Source organism: Nelumbo lutea, chromosome 3 (genome assembly GCF_056320005.1).
Source record: "Nelumbo lutea isolate HS-2025 chromosome 3, American lotus-T2T, whole genome shotgun sequence".
In the NCBI taxonomy this organism is placed as follows: Eukaryota; Viridiplantae; Streptophyta; class Magnoliopsida; order Proteales; family Nelumbonaceae; genus Nelumbo; species Nelumbo lutea.
In genome coordinates, this window is record NC_142686.1 from 88,410,370 (window position 1) to 88,430,122 (window position 19,753).

General features: G+C 46.5%; 1 protein-coding gene across 1 annotated transcript; it reads left to right on the top strand.

Annotated features, from left to right (window-relative positions):
- Positions 1–16,345: 16,345 nt before the first annotated feature.
- LOC148866232 (uncharacterized) lies at positions 16,346–18,205 on the top strand. The gene is made up of 6 exons (XM_088976425.1): positions 16,346–16,573; positions 16,684–16,761; positions 16,887–16,951; positions 17,040–17,487; positions 17,871–17,965; positions 18,088–18,205. Exons 1-6 carry the CDS (start codon positions 16,346–16,348, stop codon positions 18,203–18,205), a joined length of 1,032 nt encoding a protein of 343 aa, XP_088832551.1.
- The last annotated feature ends 1,548 nt before the right edge of the window (positions 18,206–19,753 follow it).

Here is a 19,753-nt window from a genome sequence, read left to right on the forward strand (position 1 = left end):
CAATGGCAAGTAGTTCGAGGACATTAAATTCCAGAACTGGTGTTGATGGAGCGCGATCCGGCTGATCTTAGCTGTCCACTGCCTTGCTTCCGAACGGGGTAGCAGGGATCCTGAAATGGAAGAGATGGGAAAGCTCTGGGGGGAACCCGGTGTAGAGGCTCCGAAGCTCAAGTTAGAATCCTTCAAAAGCAAGGTAATACCAGATAGCGCAAAGTTTGCATACCTCCGTTGTCGGGGGGTAGGGGGCTCTTATAGTCACTTCGTCTACTCGTCCCGAGGCCCTTGTCAGATCGGGTATGATTACCCTTGCGCTTGTCAACTCGGCCGTCGTCCCTTCTGCTGAGACAGAACCGTCACTGCCTAACCGTCTAACCAGAGATGGCGGCGTCAGTGGCGGTGGCAAGTGGCCGTTTAGAGTGCTGCTGCCAAACGTCAGATCCCAAGTCAGTCAGGCGAGGTGGTCTTGAGCTCGGAGGTATCCCGAACTGTTACAAGGTGGGTCAGTTCGGCGAAGTCTATCCCGAGCTGTTACAAGGTGGCAGTTCGGCGAAGTCTACCCTGAGCTGTTACAAGGTGGGTCAGTTCGACGAAGTGTATCTCGAGCTGTTACAAGGTGGCAGTTCGGCGAAGTCTATCCCGAGCAAGGTGGCAGTTCGGCGAAGTCTATCCCGAGCTGTTACAAGGTGGGTTGGTTTGGCGAAGTGTGTCCCCTTGTTCCCGCCTAGGCTTGGCCCCTTTTGCCGAGCTGCCGTTTCTGCAACGTGTCTCATAATAAAGAGGTCGGGCCAAATCTTCCTTCATCAATTGCCCCCCACTCCTTGCGCCGAGGGCCTTGCCATGGTGCGGGGAGTTTTCATGAGGTGGTTGTAGATTTGTCCCGTCCTTCAAACCTTCACTGTTTGAGACGCTTTTGCTAGGGTTTTTTTGGTTTTCGAGAAGGCTGGAAACGTGCTTACTCAAGAACGCTGGTGGTTGTGACCGTGCGTTTTAAATTTCAAACCAACTCGCGCCACTGGGACGTGACAGCGTGTCATTTCAAAAAGGCACGCCACTACTGTACGTGCGCCGTCGACTGTCAGGGAGACGTGCGGCGCGTCAGCTTCGAAAAGACGCGTGTCGAAGCGACGTCGATTTCAAAAAGACGTGCTGACGTTTCACTTTTTTCGGAAAGACGTGCGCCAATCACGTCTCGACTTTAAGGGTTGTGCGGTCGGTAAGAACGTGGGCCATCGAATCATCTTCAGTCTGCAGGTCGATTCTTGGTTACTGTAGCTATAAATAGTGGGGGACCCCGGTTGGTTTGTCACTTCTGCGGTTTGTCTACTGAGTTCGCATCCAACCTTTCAACTCGCATCCAAATCTTTTCTAGCTCGCGTCGAGGCTGGTTATACAGTCTTCACGGTTCTTTGGCTTGTTCTTCAAACTTTCCGGTGAGTACTTTCTTGAATCTATCTTTCCCCCAATGTTTAGCTTTGATAGCTTAGACGATTCTTCAAGTAGGGCCGACATAGGTTCCACCAACCGAGCCGTGTCCCCAGACTGCCTCTGTGATCCTGAGGTGGAGCTTGAAGACTATGAACCAGTGGGCTGAGTCACTTCGGGCAGTTTGGCGTCTACCTCCCTCCGAGGTCGGATGCTAGACAGGTTTGGTCCTTCGACCATGACGCCTGAGGGGCTTCAATCCATACTTCTGTCTTACAATCTTCCTGGGGGGTACACATATTTCATTCCTTCGGGTAGCTTTCCTTGGGAACACGGTCCCGACGAGATCGTGATTTTTCGAGAGCAGCTCGCTGCAGGGTTGCGACTTCCTTTCCATCCCCTTCTTGTCGAAGTCATAAACCACTTCGGTGTTACCATTGGCCAGCTTCATCCAAACTCTATTCGGAACTTGGTGGGGACAATATCCCTTTTTTGCGAGCAGAACTTCCCCTTGGACTTAGAGATATTCTCCTCTATCTTGATGCTCAAGAGACAGGCGGGTCCTCTTCCTGGAGGGAGACGGGCGTATTACCTTACTCCTCGCCAGGGTTTTAAGCTTCTGCACGATCTTCCTAACAAGGTCCCAGCGTGGAAGCGGGACTACTTCGGCGTGCGAAGTGCACAAGGATGGCCCTTTCAGACCGGGTGGGGTGAGGCCGCTCCCGACTTGGGCGTAACTCTTGATAAAGAGACGGTGAAGGGTCTCCGGCAGTGGGCACGGCAAGGCTTAAAGTGCCACCACTACTTAACGGAGGCTAAGCTTTTTGCAGTCGGCCTGAGTTCGGGTAGGTTTCTGGCTATGCGGCTTTTTATTTTTTTATTTTTTTATTTTTTTTTATGTCGAACTCGTTTCTGTAGGTGTGATGGATGCAGAGAGAACTTGCAGCGGGCGTTTGTTCCAAGGTATGAAGAGGAGGAAGCGGGTCACCAAGCGAACTCGTCATGAGCTGCCCCTGGATGAGGAGCCCCAAGCCCCAGACCATACGACAGAGGATCTGCCAGGGAGCCAGAAGTGACTCCACCGGTGCACGAGACTTTCGGGGCGCCTTTCGCTGAAACCACTCATACGGGCGCTCCTGCGTACTCAAGTGCTCCTCACTCTGGGTCTGCTCATACGCGAGCTGGGCCCTCAGGCTCGGGAGCTCAAGGAGAGTTTAGGAGCGTGTTGATGCCAAACTACGCTCTTCAGAAGAGTAGGGACGCTACTTTCCCCGAGGAGGTCGCGGCGTGGACCGATCTTCCCTTGAATCAGGTCGCTTGCCACGCCATAACACATGCCATGGTGGTAAGTAGGATTCTGTCTTATTTAATTCCGTTGCTTCTGTTGTCGTTTTGCTCACTTGTTTCTTTTGGTAGGTGAATTCTTCGATTCATGCCTTGGCGGCCCAAGTGTAGAGGAGCTCACGACAGGCGCAAGCTGCTGAGGCTGCTGCTCATGCTGCTGAAGAAGCCTTCCGTGCTATAGAGGCAAATACCCGGGCTGCTGAGGCGACTGCTTATGCTACTGAAAAGGCTGCTCGCGTCGCGATGGCCAGACAGGCGAGGTCTCAGCGTGACGCCGAGGCCATGGGGGTAGTTGTCAAGCACATGGTGGACTTGAAGTTGGATTTGCAGCATCAAGTCGAGTATCTTCAGGAGGACATTAGGGAGAGAACATAGATTTTTTCCCAAGGCATTGAAGACGCCAAAAAGAAGGCAGTTGAAGACTACATTGCCTCCCCACATTTTGACGATCTGATGGTGAACTCTTACAGGAGGGGGTTCAAGTTGAGCCGGTGGATGATCCGGAATACATACCCCGACCTCGATGTAAGTGCCATAACCACTTCGTGCATAACTCAGGAGATGGCCAATGCTGCCGATGGCGAGCCGGACTCTGAAGGAGAGGCAGGGCCTTCGGGTGTTGTTGAAGTGCCTTCCGATGGCGAAGAAGTGGCTCCGGGCATGTAAATTTTTTTTTTTCCAGTGTACTGTTTCTTGCAATGGAGTCCTTTTCCCCTTGCTCATCTTCCCCGAGCTGTTTCTTTGCTGGGTTTTTAAATTTCCGTGGCCTTTTATGCCGCAAACTGATTTTTGCTGAGCTGATAATGTGCTGAAGTTCCTCGGCTTGCCTTGTCGCACATGGCCTGATTTCGTCCACTTCGCTAGGTGGTTTATAGGTAGTATCACCTCAAGTTCACGATGTTCCACGTTTGGGGTACTCGTTTGCCTTCCAAGGTTTCGAGTTCGTATGCACCCCCGAGCGTTGTTTTTACTTTATAGGGCCCTTCCCAATTAGGTCCAAGCTTGCCGACGCCGGGTTCGGGCACCATAATCTTCCGGAGGACCAGGTTGCCGACTCGGAAGCTTCGTCGCTTTACTTTGCTATTGTAGTAGCGAGCTACCTGCTGCTGGTATGCCGCTGTTCGGATGTGCGCGAGGTCCCTTACCTCGTCCAATAGGTCGAGGTTGGTGCGTAACTCGTCTCCGTTCGTCCGATCGTCGTATGTTTCTAATCACAACGTTGGTATTTCGATTTCCGCTGGGATCACCGCTTCAGTGCTGTAGGTGAGGTTGAAGGGGGTTTCTCCCGTGGCTGCTTTTTCGGTCGTTCGGTGAGCCCATAAGACACTTGGTAGCTCTTCGGCCCACAATCCCTTAGCTCGATCCAGACGTGCATTCAGTCCGCGCAGGATGGCTCTGTTCATTACTTCCGTCTGACCGTTTGCCTGTGGGTGCGCGACTGACATGAAATTTTGCTGAATCCCCATGTCCTGGCACCACTCTTGGAACTTGATATCCTTGAACTGTTTTCCGTTGTCGGAAATTAGAACCCGAGGTAATCCGAACCGACATACTATGTTCTTCCAAAAGAAGTTCTGTATGTTTCGGGCCATAACAGTTGCCAGAGGTTCGGCTTCTATCCACTTCGTAAAATAATCCACCGCAACAACTAAGAATTTTCTTCCGCTTGTTGCTGGTGGGAATGGCCCAAGGAGGTCGATGCCCCATTGTGCAAAGGGCCATGGGCTGGCGAGGTATTTGAGGTCGGAGGCAGGTTGATGGTGGATGTTAGCGTGCTTCTGACACTTGTCGCATTTTCTGACGAGCTCGACAGCTTCTGCCTTCATCGTTGGCTAGTAGTATCCTTGTCGAAGTGCCTTTTGGGCGAGTGCTCTGCCCCCCAAGTGTCCGCCACACAGGCCTTCATGAGTGTCGCAGAGTACAAACTCAGCTTCGGTAGGTCGCAGGCACCGCAAATAGGGGAGCGTGTACGACCGTCGGTATAACCGTTCGTCTATTATGACATATTTGGCCACCTGGTGCTGCACCCTCTTGGCGGCATTGCGTTCTACAGGGAGGGTTCCGTCTATCAGGAAGCTCGCGAGTGGATCGATCCAGCTCGGCTCTGCTTCTAAGATGGGAGCGACCTCCTCTGTCCCCCCGAGAATACTAGGCCGAGGTAAGTCCTCTATGTACACAGTTCTCATATTGTTGTGACTCGTGCTGGCTAACCGGGACAGGGCGTCGGCCTCAGTGTTTTCGGACCTCGGGATTTGCCTGATGATGTGTGACCGGAAGTTGAGCAGGGCTTCTTTTACTTTGGCCAAATATGCGATCATGGAGAGATCGTGTGCTTCGTATTCACCGGTAACTTGGTTTACCATGAGCTGAGAATCGCTGCAGATGACCAAGTGTTTTGCCTTAGCCTTTCGTGCTAGGTCCAGCCCGGCGATTAGCGCTTCGTACTCTGCCTCGTTGTTGGATGCCGCGAACTCAAAGCGTAGCGCGTACTCTACTTTTGTGCCGCTCGGGCCGCACAAGACTATTCCAGCTCCGCTGCCTTGCCGGTTCGAGGAACCATCCACGTGAAGGATCCAGGGCTCCTCATCCCAATTTGCTCTTCACCTAATCAGGAGAGAGGCCACATTGGGTGCTACTTCACGGGGTTCGAACTCTATGGGCTCAGGAGCTCCGGGTTCGCCGCAAATGGGGACCTCGGGCTCGACCTGGGGAGCTCCGTGGCTGAAAGTGCACTCGGCGATAAAATCTACCAAAGCTTGGGCCTTGATAGCGGTTCTCAGTTTGTACTGGAGGTCGTACTCGCTGAGTTCGATGGCCCATTTCGTCAGTCGACCGGAGACTTCGGGTTTGAGTAAAACTTGTCTAAGAGGTTTGTCAGTTAGGACGATGACGGTGTGAGCCTGGAAGTACGGGCGGAGTTTCCGAGCTGCTATTACTAGGGCGTATGCTAGTTTTTCTATCTCCGGGTACCTTGCCTCTGCTCCCTGCAAAATTTTACTGACATAATATATGGGTCGCTGGACCCGGTCTGTTTCCTTTATTAGTACCGAACTGACCGCCTCGTCGCCCGCCGAGAGGTATAGTTGTAAGACCTCGCCCACCTCGGGCCGGGCTAAGGTTGGTATACTAGCGAGGTAACCTTTTAGTTCGTCGAACGCGAACTGACAGTCCTGGGTCCATTCGAACCTTTTGCCTTTGACTGCCTTGAAGAAGGGTAGGCAGCGGTCTGCTGACTTAGATAAGAAGCGGCTTAGAGCGGCTATGCGGCCGTTTAGCCTCTGAACCTCTTTTACTTTTCGAGGTGGTTTCATATCTATAATGGCTTTTATTTTGTCCGGGTTGGCCTCAATACCGCGCCGATTGACAATGTAGCCTAGGAACTTGCCTTAGGTGACGCTGAAGACATACTTGTTGGGATTCAACTTCATGCTAAAGTGACGTAGGATTTGGATAACAGAATCTAAGTCTTGTATTAACTCTTGTGAAAACTGAGTCTTGACGACCATGTCGTCTACATAGCATTCTATCTTCGTACCAATCAGGGGCCGAAATAGCTTATTTACAAGTCTTTGGAAAGTTGCCCCGACGTTTTTTAGTCCGAAGGGCATGACTTTGTAGCAATACAGGCCGAACTCGGTTATGAAGCTGGTTTTTTCCTCATCGGATGGGTCCATCCTAACTTGGTTGTAGCCCGAGTAGGCGTCCAGGAAGCTTAGCAACTCGTTTCTCGAGGTCGCATCCACTAGGCGGTCAATTCTGGGGAGGGGGAAGCAATCTTTCGGGCAGGCTCGGTTCAGGTCGGTATAGTCGACGCACATGCGCCACTTGCCGCTTGCCTTTTTTACCAACACCGGGTTGGCCACCCAACTCGGGTAGTGGACTTCCCTTATGAAGTTTGCTGCGAGGAGCTTCTCAACCTCCTCGTCGACCGCTCTCCAGCGTTCTGGGGCTAAGTTGCGTTTCTTCTGTCTAACGGGTCTGACTACAGGGTCAGTATTAAGTTTGTGAGTTATCAGTCCGGGGCTAATGCCGGGCATGTCAGCCGCGGACCAGGCAAAAGTATCTAAATTTTGAAGTAAAAAACTCACCAGTTCAGCTCGTAGGGGATCTCCGATGGAAGCTCCGATGCTTAGTGTGCGAGCTGGGTCCGTAGCTGAAGTCTGGATTGCGACTGTTTCCTCCGTGGGCGAAGCTCGCTCCTCACCTTGCTCCGCCGGCCGCTCCAGCTCGAGGTCGTCGGCCGCCTTGGTTTTTCCCTTTAGGGCGGCAACGTAGCACTTGCAGGACTCGAGCTGGTCGCCCTGCACTACCCCTATACCGAAGTCCGTAGGGAACTTCATGGCCAAATAGTAGGTGGAGACCGTCGCCCGTAGGACATGCGTGATCGGCCGCCCTATTATGGCATTGTATGGGGAGGGGGTTGCGACTACCAGGAAATCATGGTTGAATCTAACCGCACAAGGCCATGTGCCGACTTCCACAGGGACAGTTATTTTCCCGAGGGGCCTAACTTCCTCTCCGCTGAAACCTACCAGGGGAGTGTTCGCGGGCTTCAGCTCGCTCCTCTTTAACTGCAGCTGGTCAAATACCGATTTGAAGAGGATGTCCGCTGAGCTGCCCGAATCTACGAGTATGCGCCTGACCTCGAAATCGCTGATCCTTAGCTTAATGACAAGCACGTCATCATGGGGGTAGTGGACTCCTCGCGCGTCGTCCTCCATGAAAAAGATTGGCTCTTCGGTCTTTGGCCTCTTTGGGGGGTTCCTTTCTTCGAGGGCCGCTTCGCGAACTGAAGTCCGGGCTGCTACCGAGGTACACCCCGCTACCACCGATCCTCCCACTATTACATGGATGGTTCCCCGAACTGGCCTCTCTTCCGGAGGCTGCTTCTGCAATGGTTCGGCAGGTCTGTTGCTAGACTCGGGTGCATCATTTTCTTACTCCCCTTGCTGACCTGCTTTATTGTTATTGTTGTGCTATACAAAATTTCTCAAGTATCCGCGATGGATGAGTCCCTCTATCTCGTCCCGGAGGTTATTACACTGTTCGGTGCTATGACCATGGTCTCTATGGAAACTACAATAAAAACTCTTGTTTCTATCGTTCGGATTTCCCTTCAGGCGAGGTGGCCACTTAACGTACGGAGCGTCTTTGATCGTCATTAAGATCTCTGTCCGCCTCGTGTTCAACGACGTGTAGTCCGTCCGAACTGCTAGGGGGCCCCGGAAGGACTGGTTCGGCTTTGGCTCCCGAGTCGGGTTTTTTCTACTCACCGGGTTGGAGAGCTCGCCTTCTCTCTTTCTTTTCTCGTTCCCGCCTTTGGTTCGTTGGTTGATCTCTTCCTCTGTCCTCATGAACTTATCCGCGAGTTTGAGGAATTCGGCCACGGTCGCGGGCTGGTTGGCCACCATGTGCCATTTGAATTCTTTGTGCATCACCCCTCTTTTGGCCGCCGCGAGCTGCACTGCGGAGTCCAACCGCGGTATTTGCAAGCATGCCTCGTTGAACCGCTTGATGTAGCCCCGAATAGATTCTCCTTCTCTTTGGACCACTCCAAAGATGCTTTCCTCTGTTCTGGGGCACCGTCGGCTGGTGACGAAGTGTGTGGTGAAGACTTGCATGAACTGGGCCCAGCACTTTATCGACCCGGGGGCCAGGTTCCTGTACCAAGTGCGGGATACCCCCCTGAGGGTGGTGGTAAAGGCCATGCACATGCACGATTCGCTAGCCCTGGCGAGGTGCATTTGCGACTGAAAGGCATTAACGTGGTCGTTGGGGTCGAAGGACCCGTCGTACTTGTCCAGAGATGGGAGTTTGAAGTCTCTGGATAAGGGGACCGCCAGGAGTTCCGATGCGAGGGGGGAAGGAATGGAGAGAGCCGGGGTAGCCCCTACCTCGTCCGAGCTCGTGGCTTTGCCTTTGAGTTCCGACAAGGCGCGGGTGGTGGTTTGGCGACTTCGCCGGCGCCTTCGCTGTTGAGCGGGCCTTGTGCTGGCGCTGCTGGCCTCCGTGTTACTGAGCTCGATGGGCCCGGAATGCTGGTAGTCCACCGCTAGGGCGTTGAATCGATTTTTGGTGAGCGGGAGCTCGGGCTTGGAGCGTCGGGGTGCCGACCTCGCGGGCGAGGTTCCTGACCCACCCGCGAGTTGCGAGGCGGGGATGACATTTTTCTCTCTTCGGCCTGGGGACGAGGCCTGGCTGTTGGTGTGGTTTTGGGGCTGGGAGACCTTCGCCTGGCAGGGGCGCCCATCCTGCGAGGAGGCCTTGACCGGCCTCGGAGCGGGGTGGCGAGGTGGAAGTAGTGGTTGGTTCAATGGCAGTTGGGGGAACTGCTGTTGATAGTGATACTGGGAGATGTTGTGCAGCACTTGGTGCTAGTGAAGCTGGTGTTGTTGGAACTGTTGCATTTGGGCTTGCATTGCCCGCATGCACTGCATCAGGTCTTCCAATCGGTCTTGGCTAGCTGCCAGGGGGACGGCAGTTGGTTCAGTGAAAGTTGTCTCAATGGGGAGAGGAAAGGGGACGTTTGTGGTAGGAGGGTTTACGGGTGCCACTGCTTGTGGCGTGTTTAGGATGGGGATCCCATCCGTCGAAAGGGGGATGGTGAACTGTCCAACGCACACTACGGGGACCTGAAGTTGCTCCCGGTGGCGTTTGTCTCCGTGCCGCGTCCGGTGTTGCTGGAGGAGGCCATGAGTTTGGTTTTTTGAAGAAGAAAAGAGGGTATCGAAGTTTGGAGGGAGGCTTTTTGAAGCGTGTTCCAACAGATGGCGCCAATTGATGGAGCTCGATCCGGCTGATCTTAGCTGTCCGCTGCCTTGCTTCCGAACGGGGTAGCAGGGATCCTGAAACGGAAGAGATGGGAAAGCTCCAGGGGGAACCCGGTGTAGAGGCTCCGAAGCTCAAGTTAGAATCCTTCAAAAGCAAGGTAATACCAGATAGCGCAAAGTTTGCATACCTCCGTTGTCGGGGGGCAGGGGGCTCTTATAGTCACTTCGTCTACTCGTCCCGAGGCCCTTGTCAGATCGGGTATGATTACCGTTGCGCTTGTCAACTCGGCCGTCGTCCTTTCTGCTGAGACAGAACCGTCATTGCCTAACCGTCTAACCGGAGATGGCAGCGTCAGTGGCGGTGGCTGGTGGCCATTTAGAGTGCTGCTGCCAAACGTCAGATCCCAAGTCAGTTAGGCGAGGCGGTCTTGAGCTCGGAGGTATCCCGAACTGTTACAAGGTGGGTCAGTTTGGCGAAGTCTATCCCGAGCTGTTACAAGGTGGCAGTTCGGTGAAGTCTACCCCGAGCTGTTACAAGGTAGGTCAGTTCGGCAGAGTGTATCCCGAGCTGTTACAAGGTGGCAGTTCGGCGAAGTCTATCCTGAGCTGTTACAAGGTGGCAGTTCGGCGAAGTCTATCCCGAGTTGTTACAAGGTGGTAGTTCGGCAAAGTCTATCCCGAGCTGTTACAAGGTGGGTTGGTTCGGCGAAGTGTGTCCCCTTGTTCCCGCCTAGGCTTGGCCCCTTTAGCCGAGCTATCGTTTCTGCCACGTGTCTCATAATAAAGAGGTCGGGTCAAATCTTCCTTCATCAATGCCAAGACATGGGAATCCGAAAAAACTTCACTTTAGTCACACACCCTCAAGCAAACGGTTAGGTAGAGGTCACGAATAGAGCCATTCTTCGCAGGTTAAAGGCACGCCTAGACCAAGCTAAAGGACTATGGGCGGACGAGCTGCCCAGCATTCTATGGGCTTATCGAACCATAGAGAAGACTGCCACAGGCAAAACCCCCTTCAACCTTACATACGGCACCGAAGCAGTCATCCCAACTGAGATCGAAGTCCCCTCAGTGCATCTGGAAGCGTATGATGACAAGGCGAACGAGGTTGAGCTACGCACCAACCTTGACCTACTTGATGAAGAAAGGGACCTCGCATACATCAGGACTGCGACCTACTAGCAGAAGGTAGCTCGAAACTATAATGCTAGGGTCAAGAAGCGAAACCTCTGTGTCGGTGACCTGGTACTCCGTAAAGTTATGGTACCTGAGCCTAGTGTTGGCAAGCTCGGGCCAAACTAGGAAGGAGCCTATCGAGTTAAACGAGTGCTTGGGGAACGAACGTACGAGGTCGAGACTCTAAAAGGGAGACAAGTACCTTGGGCGTGGAATATTGTTAACTTGAGACAATATTACCCATAAATCATCGAACTGAGTAGACCACGAGTCGCTCCTAGAGCCTAAGGGCCAATTTTCCGAGCAAGCGACGACTGCGGCAACACGAGACCCAGTCACCCCCTTGGTAGGGGCAAACTTTAGGAAAATGACCACGAGTCTCTCCCTCTAGCCTAAGGGCCAACGCACTGAGCTAACTGAAGACCTCAGCGCTATGCATGACTTAACCGTCTTGCCAGCATAGGCTTAGTATGCCAAGGACAAAAAGCGTCTTGGGTATGACTCCCTGACGCTTACCCTACCTCGGTATATGCTGATAGAGGTAAACACCAACCTAAGTAGCCAAGTAGACAAGTCGGGCATGTGCCTTACTATGTCTCCCTCGGCGTATGTTGTAAAATCTCATGGTCACCCCTACTAAGTATAGGGAAACAGTCCGGGGTGACAGCGGTAAAGGGTGTTTAAACAATTTAGTAAAGATCGGGTAGTGGATAATCCAACCCATACCTGACCCAGTTAACTCATCTCTTTCACCCATTTTTCATTTAGAGTGTAGAGTCGCACACAACAGATTCCATGCAAATGGTGTTTAAACAATTGTTTCAAATAGATTTAGTTGTTGATACTCCTTTAGGGTGAAAAAACTAAACTAGGAATTTCTTATTAGAGTAAAAAATACGTTGGAGATGAGATTACCATATTTGAGAACAATGAGCGACAAATCCATGCTAGGAGAGAAACGAAGTGAGTGTTTCAGATCTACAAAACTGAATTTATTTACTTCTTTTATAGGAATGAATTGGTGACAAGTTTGTTCTTCCTTCAAAACTGAAACATTCTATGTTTAATACATTGAGAAAACATAGGGTGGAGCCCCTGTTTTCACATGTAAAATAAGAGGGTGGTGCCTCTATTTTCATGTCCATAAGAGTACCAATACACATACCTGATGAAGACGACATCCAATGATGCTCTAGGTAATGTAAGGCTGAAGATGGACATTCAATGTCAGAGAAGAACGCAGTGTTTTATCCACCCCTATTTTGATGAGAAAACAAGAATTTGGGAGGAGTGCAATTGGGGAAGAAATAGTTCGGTTGTTTTGGGTGGAAGAAGAAAAATAGAGAGGGAAGTGAGGTGTTATAGGGAAGGAAGATTTCTTAAAGAAGCCTAGGAGTGTTAGGAAAAGAAAAGATGTGAATGATTGTGAATCTAAATTTAGCAAAAAATTAAAGGTGAAAAATGTAAAATGGTAGCTTTTTGAAATTGCAAGAAACCATATTTTGAAGAGAGAGAAGCCATTGTTAGGAGAGAGGAGAGGCCATGGCCATCTTTGTTTTAATATATGCTAATAGATGTCCATGCTCCACACGTATATGTACATGTATATTTCAATGATACAATGTTAACAAGTGCGGATTAGAACAGGTTTGTCTTGATTTGAATCTCAAACCCCTAATTTCGCTTTTACATTCGAATTCTAAACAATATAATGATATTACCATTTTGCACATCTATCCCGTCTAAAATTAGCTATTTCGAACGTCTATTGGTGTATAGAGATTGTGTTATACATGCATATGTATATGCTACCACGCCTATATATATAGAGAGAGAGAGAAAGAGAGATAAATAGATAGATATACTTCAATGCTACAATATTAACAGGTCGAGATTAGCACAGGTTTGCCTTGGTTTGAATCCGAAACCAATTAAGGCTGATCAAACCCTAATCCAATAGGATCGGGTCAATGTGGGTTAATCACTTAACCCGATCCACACGCAATACCCAGCCCAATGTATGGGTTGAATATGAAAACATATTCTAGATTCTAGAGGCCAATTAGATCGGGGAGTTAATCACTAGACAAAAGATCGATAGAGATCCTTTCCAGTTGGATATTCCTTAGAATTCCAAGAACATATGGATGATGAAAGAAGAACGACATGAGCATTCTTCCAAAGATTTTCTTTCTATATTACTGCTTGCACCATTTCCTTTTTCGGGGTGTCTTCGGGTTCCACCAAGATTTTCTTTCTATTTTTTTACGGTTTTGTGATTTGAATTGCATTAATTATCTCTACTTTCCTTTTAATTCTTGTCATTTACGGCTCTAGCTTTAATATGGGCCTATGGCTTTTGTTCCATTAATTCTCTCTCTCTCTTTCACACACAGGCGTGGAGATAAAGGAGAGAGTAAGAGATGGACAGATGGTGCCATTTGCTACTCACATCACTTGCTGAATCAACGTTGTAGGATTTTTATTGATGTTGTGTTCATAGCAGCAGCACAACAAGAGGAGCCTTTTGGGTAGTTAAAGGTATGAGCTCCCTCAATTTCTTCTTTACAATTCTGCTTCTCCCACTAATTCTTTATCTAGGACATTGTACTCCCCAATCTCGTCATCTTCATCATCGCCATCTTCCAGGTTCTCAATAAGACTATCATTATCTCGGCTTGCAACTCTTCATCCCACCGATAACATCCTTCCAACCTAAGCCATCTTCCTGGATCGGGACATTGTCCATATCTGTGTCCCAGCAGTCAATTTTTTTCTTTTCTTTTTTTCGGAGAAGAACCAGGGTCGAGGACGATGGGCACCCACTGAAGTCCAAGATGGTTCTAGCAAGGTGAAGCCAGGTTTAACAAACCCAGCTAGCCTTAGTCACCTTAGAATTAGTAGCTCTTATTTCCTGTCTATCATTGAAACCAATTTAAAATTTTGGAAGCTTCTGAGCCCTCTATGTTTCCTTTTCATGTGGGCGAGCAGTACGTTGAGCAAACACTTTTCTTTTAATTCTTCTGCCAAACGTCAACCCAAGTCTCGGCAAATTCGATTTGGGGTGGACAATTAACGGTATTATGGACAACCATGCATGCCAATGTCCTCTAACACATAAATCACAAATCCAACAAGAGTTTGGTCACCCATAGATTAGCTGTGTTGCATACTTGCATTCAAAGGAAGCAGTCTTTTTTCGTTTCAGCCTCGCTCTACCTCTGCTGATAGAAAACCTCTGCAACTGAAATTTTCTCCTTGAACATCACCTTAATTAGCGGGTAAGGAAGCAATATTCCTAAACGTCTCCTTCGTTTCAAACTGTTGATGTTTGTCTCACGTAAAACGTCATGTTTATGCTGTAGACTGTTTCAGGTACGCCAACACAACACTAAACGGCCACCATTGTTTTTTTTTTTTTTTTTTTTTTTTTTTAAGTATAGAATCCACTGTTTCTCAATTTCATATCGTTTGACATGGTAAAATTTCTGCGTTTCATCAGAAACATGCAGCGGCCGTTTCTGGTCAAAATAAAATCCCGATATTTTGAATAGATTTTGATTGCACCTAACCAAGCAGTTGACCATTATGATTCTGATTCTAAATCTCTATTATTGTGAATCAAACGGCTAAGGATCAACCAAAATGGACGAGATGATTGGGATTTTTTTGGTTTTCTAGATTCTATTCGACCTATCTCTGTTTGTCCAATGAATTCCGGATGGAAATTTCTATCCTATCCGCTATTAAGCTAAATCCAATCCTCTACATACGGTATTAAGATTCTACATACGGTATTAAGCTAAATCCAATCCTTTCCAACCTGCATATTCTTGGAAAGCATATAAACTTTATGTATTAAATGTTAAATTTAATAACATTTTGAATTTTATGTGAAAGATAATTGATAGCTTGTGTTTTTAAATGTTTTCCTCAAATAATTGAAAATATTGTTGTTTGTTTGTATTATTTTACTTATTTATTACTTATATATAATAAAAAATAATAGAAAATAAATGTAGGTTCTAAACCAAACCCCCACCCTTGAAGGCAGGAAGAATAGGGTGGGGAGAGTTTTAGGATTTTCATGTGTGGAGAGGATTTGGATTCTCAAAATCCAACTACTATGGATTTGCGAACAGGTACAAATTGGAGATTTAGGGAGATGAATAGATTTGAAATTTACAAAACGGTCCCCAAACCTACCCTGTTTTCAAACAACCCAAACACATATCCATGGTTTTCAAAGCCGGACTGGATTGGAAAAACCAGGAACCGGTCAGGCATTTTCCCCAAAAACCAGATTTTCCTCCAAAACCATTGATTTTGTTAAACAATCTGCTGAACCGGGTGATTAACCATTTGAACAGTTTTGTCCATTTTTTATTTTTTTAAATATTTTGAATTATTTTATTTTCTTGTCAGAACGGCCCGAGCATTTGATTTGAACAATTGAACCATTTGAACCGATAACTGAACCCCTGACCTATTCCGTCAACGATCGATTTTAAAAACCATGCACATATCATTAATTTTTTGTTGTATTTGCTTTCCATCCCCATCTTCTCCTCCCTTTTACCGGAAACGAACTACAGCCTTTATGAACCGTACGTGTATAAAATGCCACCCATGTGTTTCCGATTATGGGCCCCATGATACACGGGCAAAGGGCAAACTTTGTTGGTGAAGTGTTAATAATCACTGATATTTATTAATTAATATATACAACATAATTTGTTGATTGGCTATAAGTTTTATATATCATCCTTTCCGATAGCAAAGAAGGATTCTAAATAATAATGCCATGGTGATATGTCAATATTTATAGAGTATTAAAAAATTAAATAATATATAAGGAAGATGTTTTTGATGTGCGGCCATGACATAGTGTGAGATCAGTGTAAAAAGCGCTCTGAGACGAGCAGATGGACTCGTTATTGATGGGAGATGTTCCCGATGTACAGTTACAGTCGCCTGTTGTGATAATGTTGGGAGCGTTTTTTTAATAGCAGATATGAACATTTCTCCTGCTGTCATTTCAGTTATCCTTAATTTTTCCTTTTCCCGTGTTTCTCTCTTTTGCAGCAGCAACGATAGCTTTGTCCTTTGCAAAACTTTCACTCAGTGTTCTCCTACCGCGACTGCTCTACACTATCACTCAGTTTCCTTACAGTCCCAACGTATTATATAACTGCTTTCACCATTTCCTTTTTGGGATTCTTCTTGCACCAAGAATTTGTTTCTATTTTGTTGATTTTGTGATTTTGAATTGCATTAATTATTTGGTCTCGTACTTTCCCTTTTATTTCTTCACATTTACAGCTCTAGTTATATGTTTTATTTCTAGACATTTACGGCTCTAGTTATATGTTTTATTTCTTGACACTTGCTTTAATGAGTTTCTTTAGCTAGTGTTTGCTAAAAAAAGATTTTAAATGGCTGCTCTTCCTACAAGTCTCGCAATGAAAACAAATTAAAATCAAGGTTAATTAAGTGAACCCAACTCACTAGATTACACAAGCAGGAGACATTTGGCATACTGTTTCTAACTAATGGAAATGAAAAGAAGAAAGGGAGACAAAGAAGAGGAGAGCAAGAGATGCTGCCTGTTGCAACTCCCACTTGCACAGTCAATGGCGTCGAGCTTCAACCTGGAGAAGGCAGTTTGCAACCATGGTTTTTTTATGATGGCACCCAATTTGTGGATTCCATCAACCAAGACCTTGCAGCGCCCACTGCGCTTGGCTGATTCCATCACTTCGGTCACTGTTCGCATCTCACACCCTCCTAGACACCATTCTATCCATGTCCTCGTTCTTGACACCAAAGCCCTCTCGTCCCAAGACCAACAAGCTTTGCTGGTATGCTTACACTTTCTTATAATTAAGTTTTATTACTGTTTATGATCACCCATTTAATTACTCTGTCCATCATGTAACTGATGCTTTAACTTATTGGTTTTTTAATGCAGCGTCAAGTTGCTCGAATGTTACGAATATCAGAGGAAGACGAGAGGAAGATAAGTGAGTTCCACAAGATACATAGTAAGGCCAGAAAGAGGGGATTTGGTCGCCTTTTTAGATCACCATCTCTATTCGAGGACATAATTAAGTCTATCCTACTCTGCAATTGCTAGTGAGTTTTTAAATTTTAATTATAATTTTACATTTATAGATATTGCACTTGCACAAGGATGAAGGACCTCAAGGAGCTCATTCTCCAAACATCACAAAATATGGGTGAGTCATCTAGATGGCTTCCCTAAGCGACCAGACTGGGAAGTTAATCATATATGTCTTAATTATTTATATTAATTTGCTCCTCTAGTTGGCAGAGATCTCTGCAAATGGCAACAGCTTTGTGTGAGCTTCAATTAGAATTGAAGGGAGGCTCAGTTGATAAAAATGCAGAACATGCCTCAATGACACAAAGGATTGGACTGAAGAGAAAGCAAGCTACAAATGCTGTAAATGTTGTCAACACCACCATAGGAGATTTTCCAAGCTCAAAGGAGCTGGCCAGCCTCAACGATAACTTTCTGAATGATCGTTTGAAACTTGGCTATAGAGCAAGGCAAATCTTAAAGCTTGCCCAAGGAGTTGAAGCAGGAATAATTAGACTGGAAAAGCTTGAAGGAGAAGAGGAAGAAGCAGTCTATAAAAAATTAATGCGTATTGAAGGGATTGGATCTTTTACTTGTGCCACTATTCTTATGTCCATCGGCTTTTATGACAAGATTCCAGCTGATACTGAGACGGTTAGTCATTTCCAAGAGGTTTGTTCCTTTCTCTTTACCTTCTACAGGAAAATCTGTAATGTTGAGAGAGAGAGAGAGAGAGAGAGAGAGAGAGATGCATGGGCTAAAAAGCATCTGGACATGCTGATTTTTGGTTTAAGGGCTCTTTGACCTGGTTGTGTGAGATCCCTTCTAAAATGAACCACATGTCTCGTTATATCAAAGCCCAACAAGCTAATGATTCTAACTAGTTGCACCAGTCAATTGCAGTTGGTTCTGATTTGAATAAATCTTTTAGTTTGCCTCTCATAGCATTAAAATGTTTTTTCCCTTTTCTTTTTCTCTTGTTCCCTTTATTTTTCCTAATTTATTCCACTAATTAAAATTAGTTATGACACTCCTTGAAAATACTTATTGTGCAGCTGCATGGAAGAAAAGACTGCACCATAAAAACAGTTAACAAATATGCAAAAGAAATATATGGGAAGTTCTCACCATTCCAATGCTTGGCATATTGGTAATTCACTGTTCTAATGCATATCCTCAGTGATAGCATCCAGCTTAAATTATCTTTCAATGATTTAAGTCTGTTTCTGTTCTATCTGACATGAATTGTTATTTGCTTTTTCTTTGTACAAGGTTCGAGCTGTTGCAGGTCTATGAAAAGAAAGTTGGGAAGTTAAGCAAATTGCCCCCTTCAAGTTATTACAAGGTCAATTGTAGCATTGGTACCTCTGCTTGCGGATCAACATGGTGATATGAAAGTATTTGTTGTTGTAAAGGAACAATGAGACATGATTCTAAGTATTAAATGACATAGATGGCCACCTCTTCTCATCAGTATTGACAAGAAATGACCATTGCCACACCTTCCTTATTAGTTGCCTAACCAAGTCTAGTTTATTCATTTCCCATCTTGTTGTTTAGCAAAGCATTTTGGAAGGGTTTTCAAGAATAAACAGTTTGTGTTAAGCAGGTCATTCTGCATGGAAATGGAAGATTATAAATAGGGATGTCAATTGCTCTGATTTAGCAAAGCTTTGGTTCAACCCGAACCCAAGATGACTAAAGGATATATGTATTGAATCCGACCCAACTCATTACATATATAGACTAACAAAGTCTAAATATTAAGAGGCTGGTTTGGTTCAGCATTGATCCACCTCAACTTAATTCCGATTAAGGCTAAAAGAAGCCAAATTTGATAGGGTTGTATCAATGTGGGTGTGAGCTCCAAGAAGCTCATGGCTGGCTCAAAGAATGGGTTTATTAAGCTGAACTTCATTGGTCCAGGTGTTTGAACTGGTCAAGAATGGGTTTGGCATTAACCATCACCCTTTTGAGGTTTCAAGTTGGGATATATGAGGTGGTAATTCGATATGGCATGTGGAAATGACATCTTCCTAGTTTAACGGTTAATGGGTGAATTAGGTCGTAGAATTTGATATATTGGGTTTGTTTGGGTATTTGAACATAGTGGTGAGGTCTGATTGGCCAAATAGGGCCGAGATGATCAAGATCTATGATTGACAAGTTTGAACCAATGGGATTTACTAAAATAGAATCTTTGCTTAATGATAGGTCAAATGGAAGATTTTTTAGCTGAAATTTAGTGGGTAGGCATGGATTAAGGGGATCGGTCAAGTGGGCGATTCTTATTCAAGAAAGAAATGTTTAAGCATGGTTTTCTACTTTTAGTCGTACAGGGTCATCATAATGGAATCTTAGCACTTTTGAGGTTGATCGGTGTATACTTGCGGTGGGATTATCTAGTTGATTGTATCTTAGTGATCTTGAGGCGATGAATGCATTGGATCAGGGCCAACATTAGAAAGGAAGTTGGTGTGATGAACAGTGGATGTGTGACTAATTTATAGTTTCCTAAATCTATGGACCATATCTAATTAGGTGTCGATGTTGTTCTCAAGGTTTTCATTTACCCATTGATTATGTCAAAAGAGGGAATTTTGGATTTGGAAAGTCTTAATTTAATTTGGTTATGTTTCATAGTTTTGGGGTTTAAAAGTAGGGTACAGAGTGGTAGGAAGAAAGGACTGAGCAAAAATTGGGTGCTAACATTGGGTTTACCACTTAAGCTGACTAACTGATTTCTTTAATGTAATCACATAAGTGGTAGTTAAATTTAATCTACACAGTCGTTGGATAGATTTGGGGAGATTTATCCTGCCAAGGCTAACACTGGTGTACTGGCAAGTTGGTTGGGGTGGCTTGTCTCAGCTTCCAGGGCGAGAGACCTGAGGTACATGCAATGTGGGTTTTCTTGAAACCCTGAATCGGACCAAAA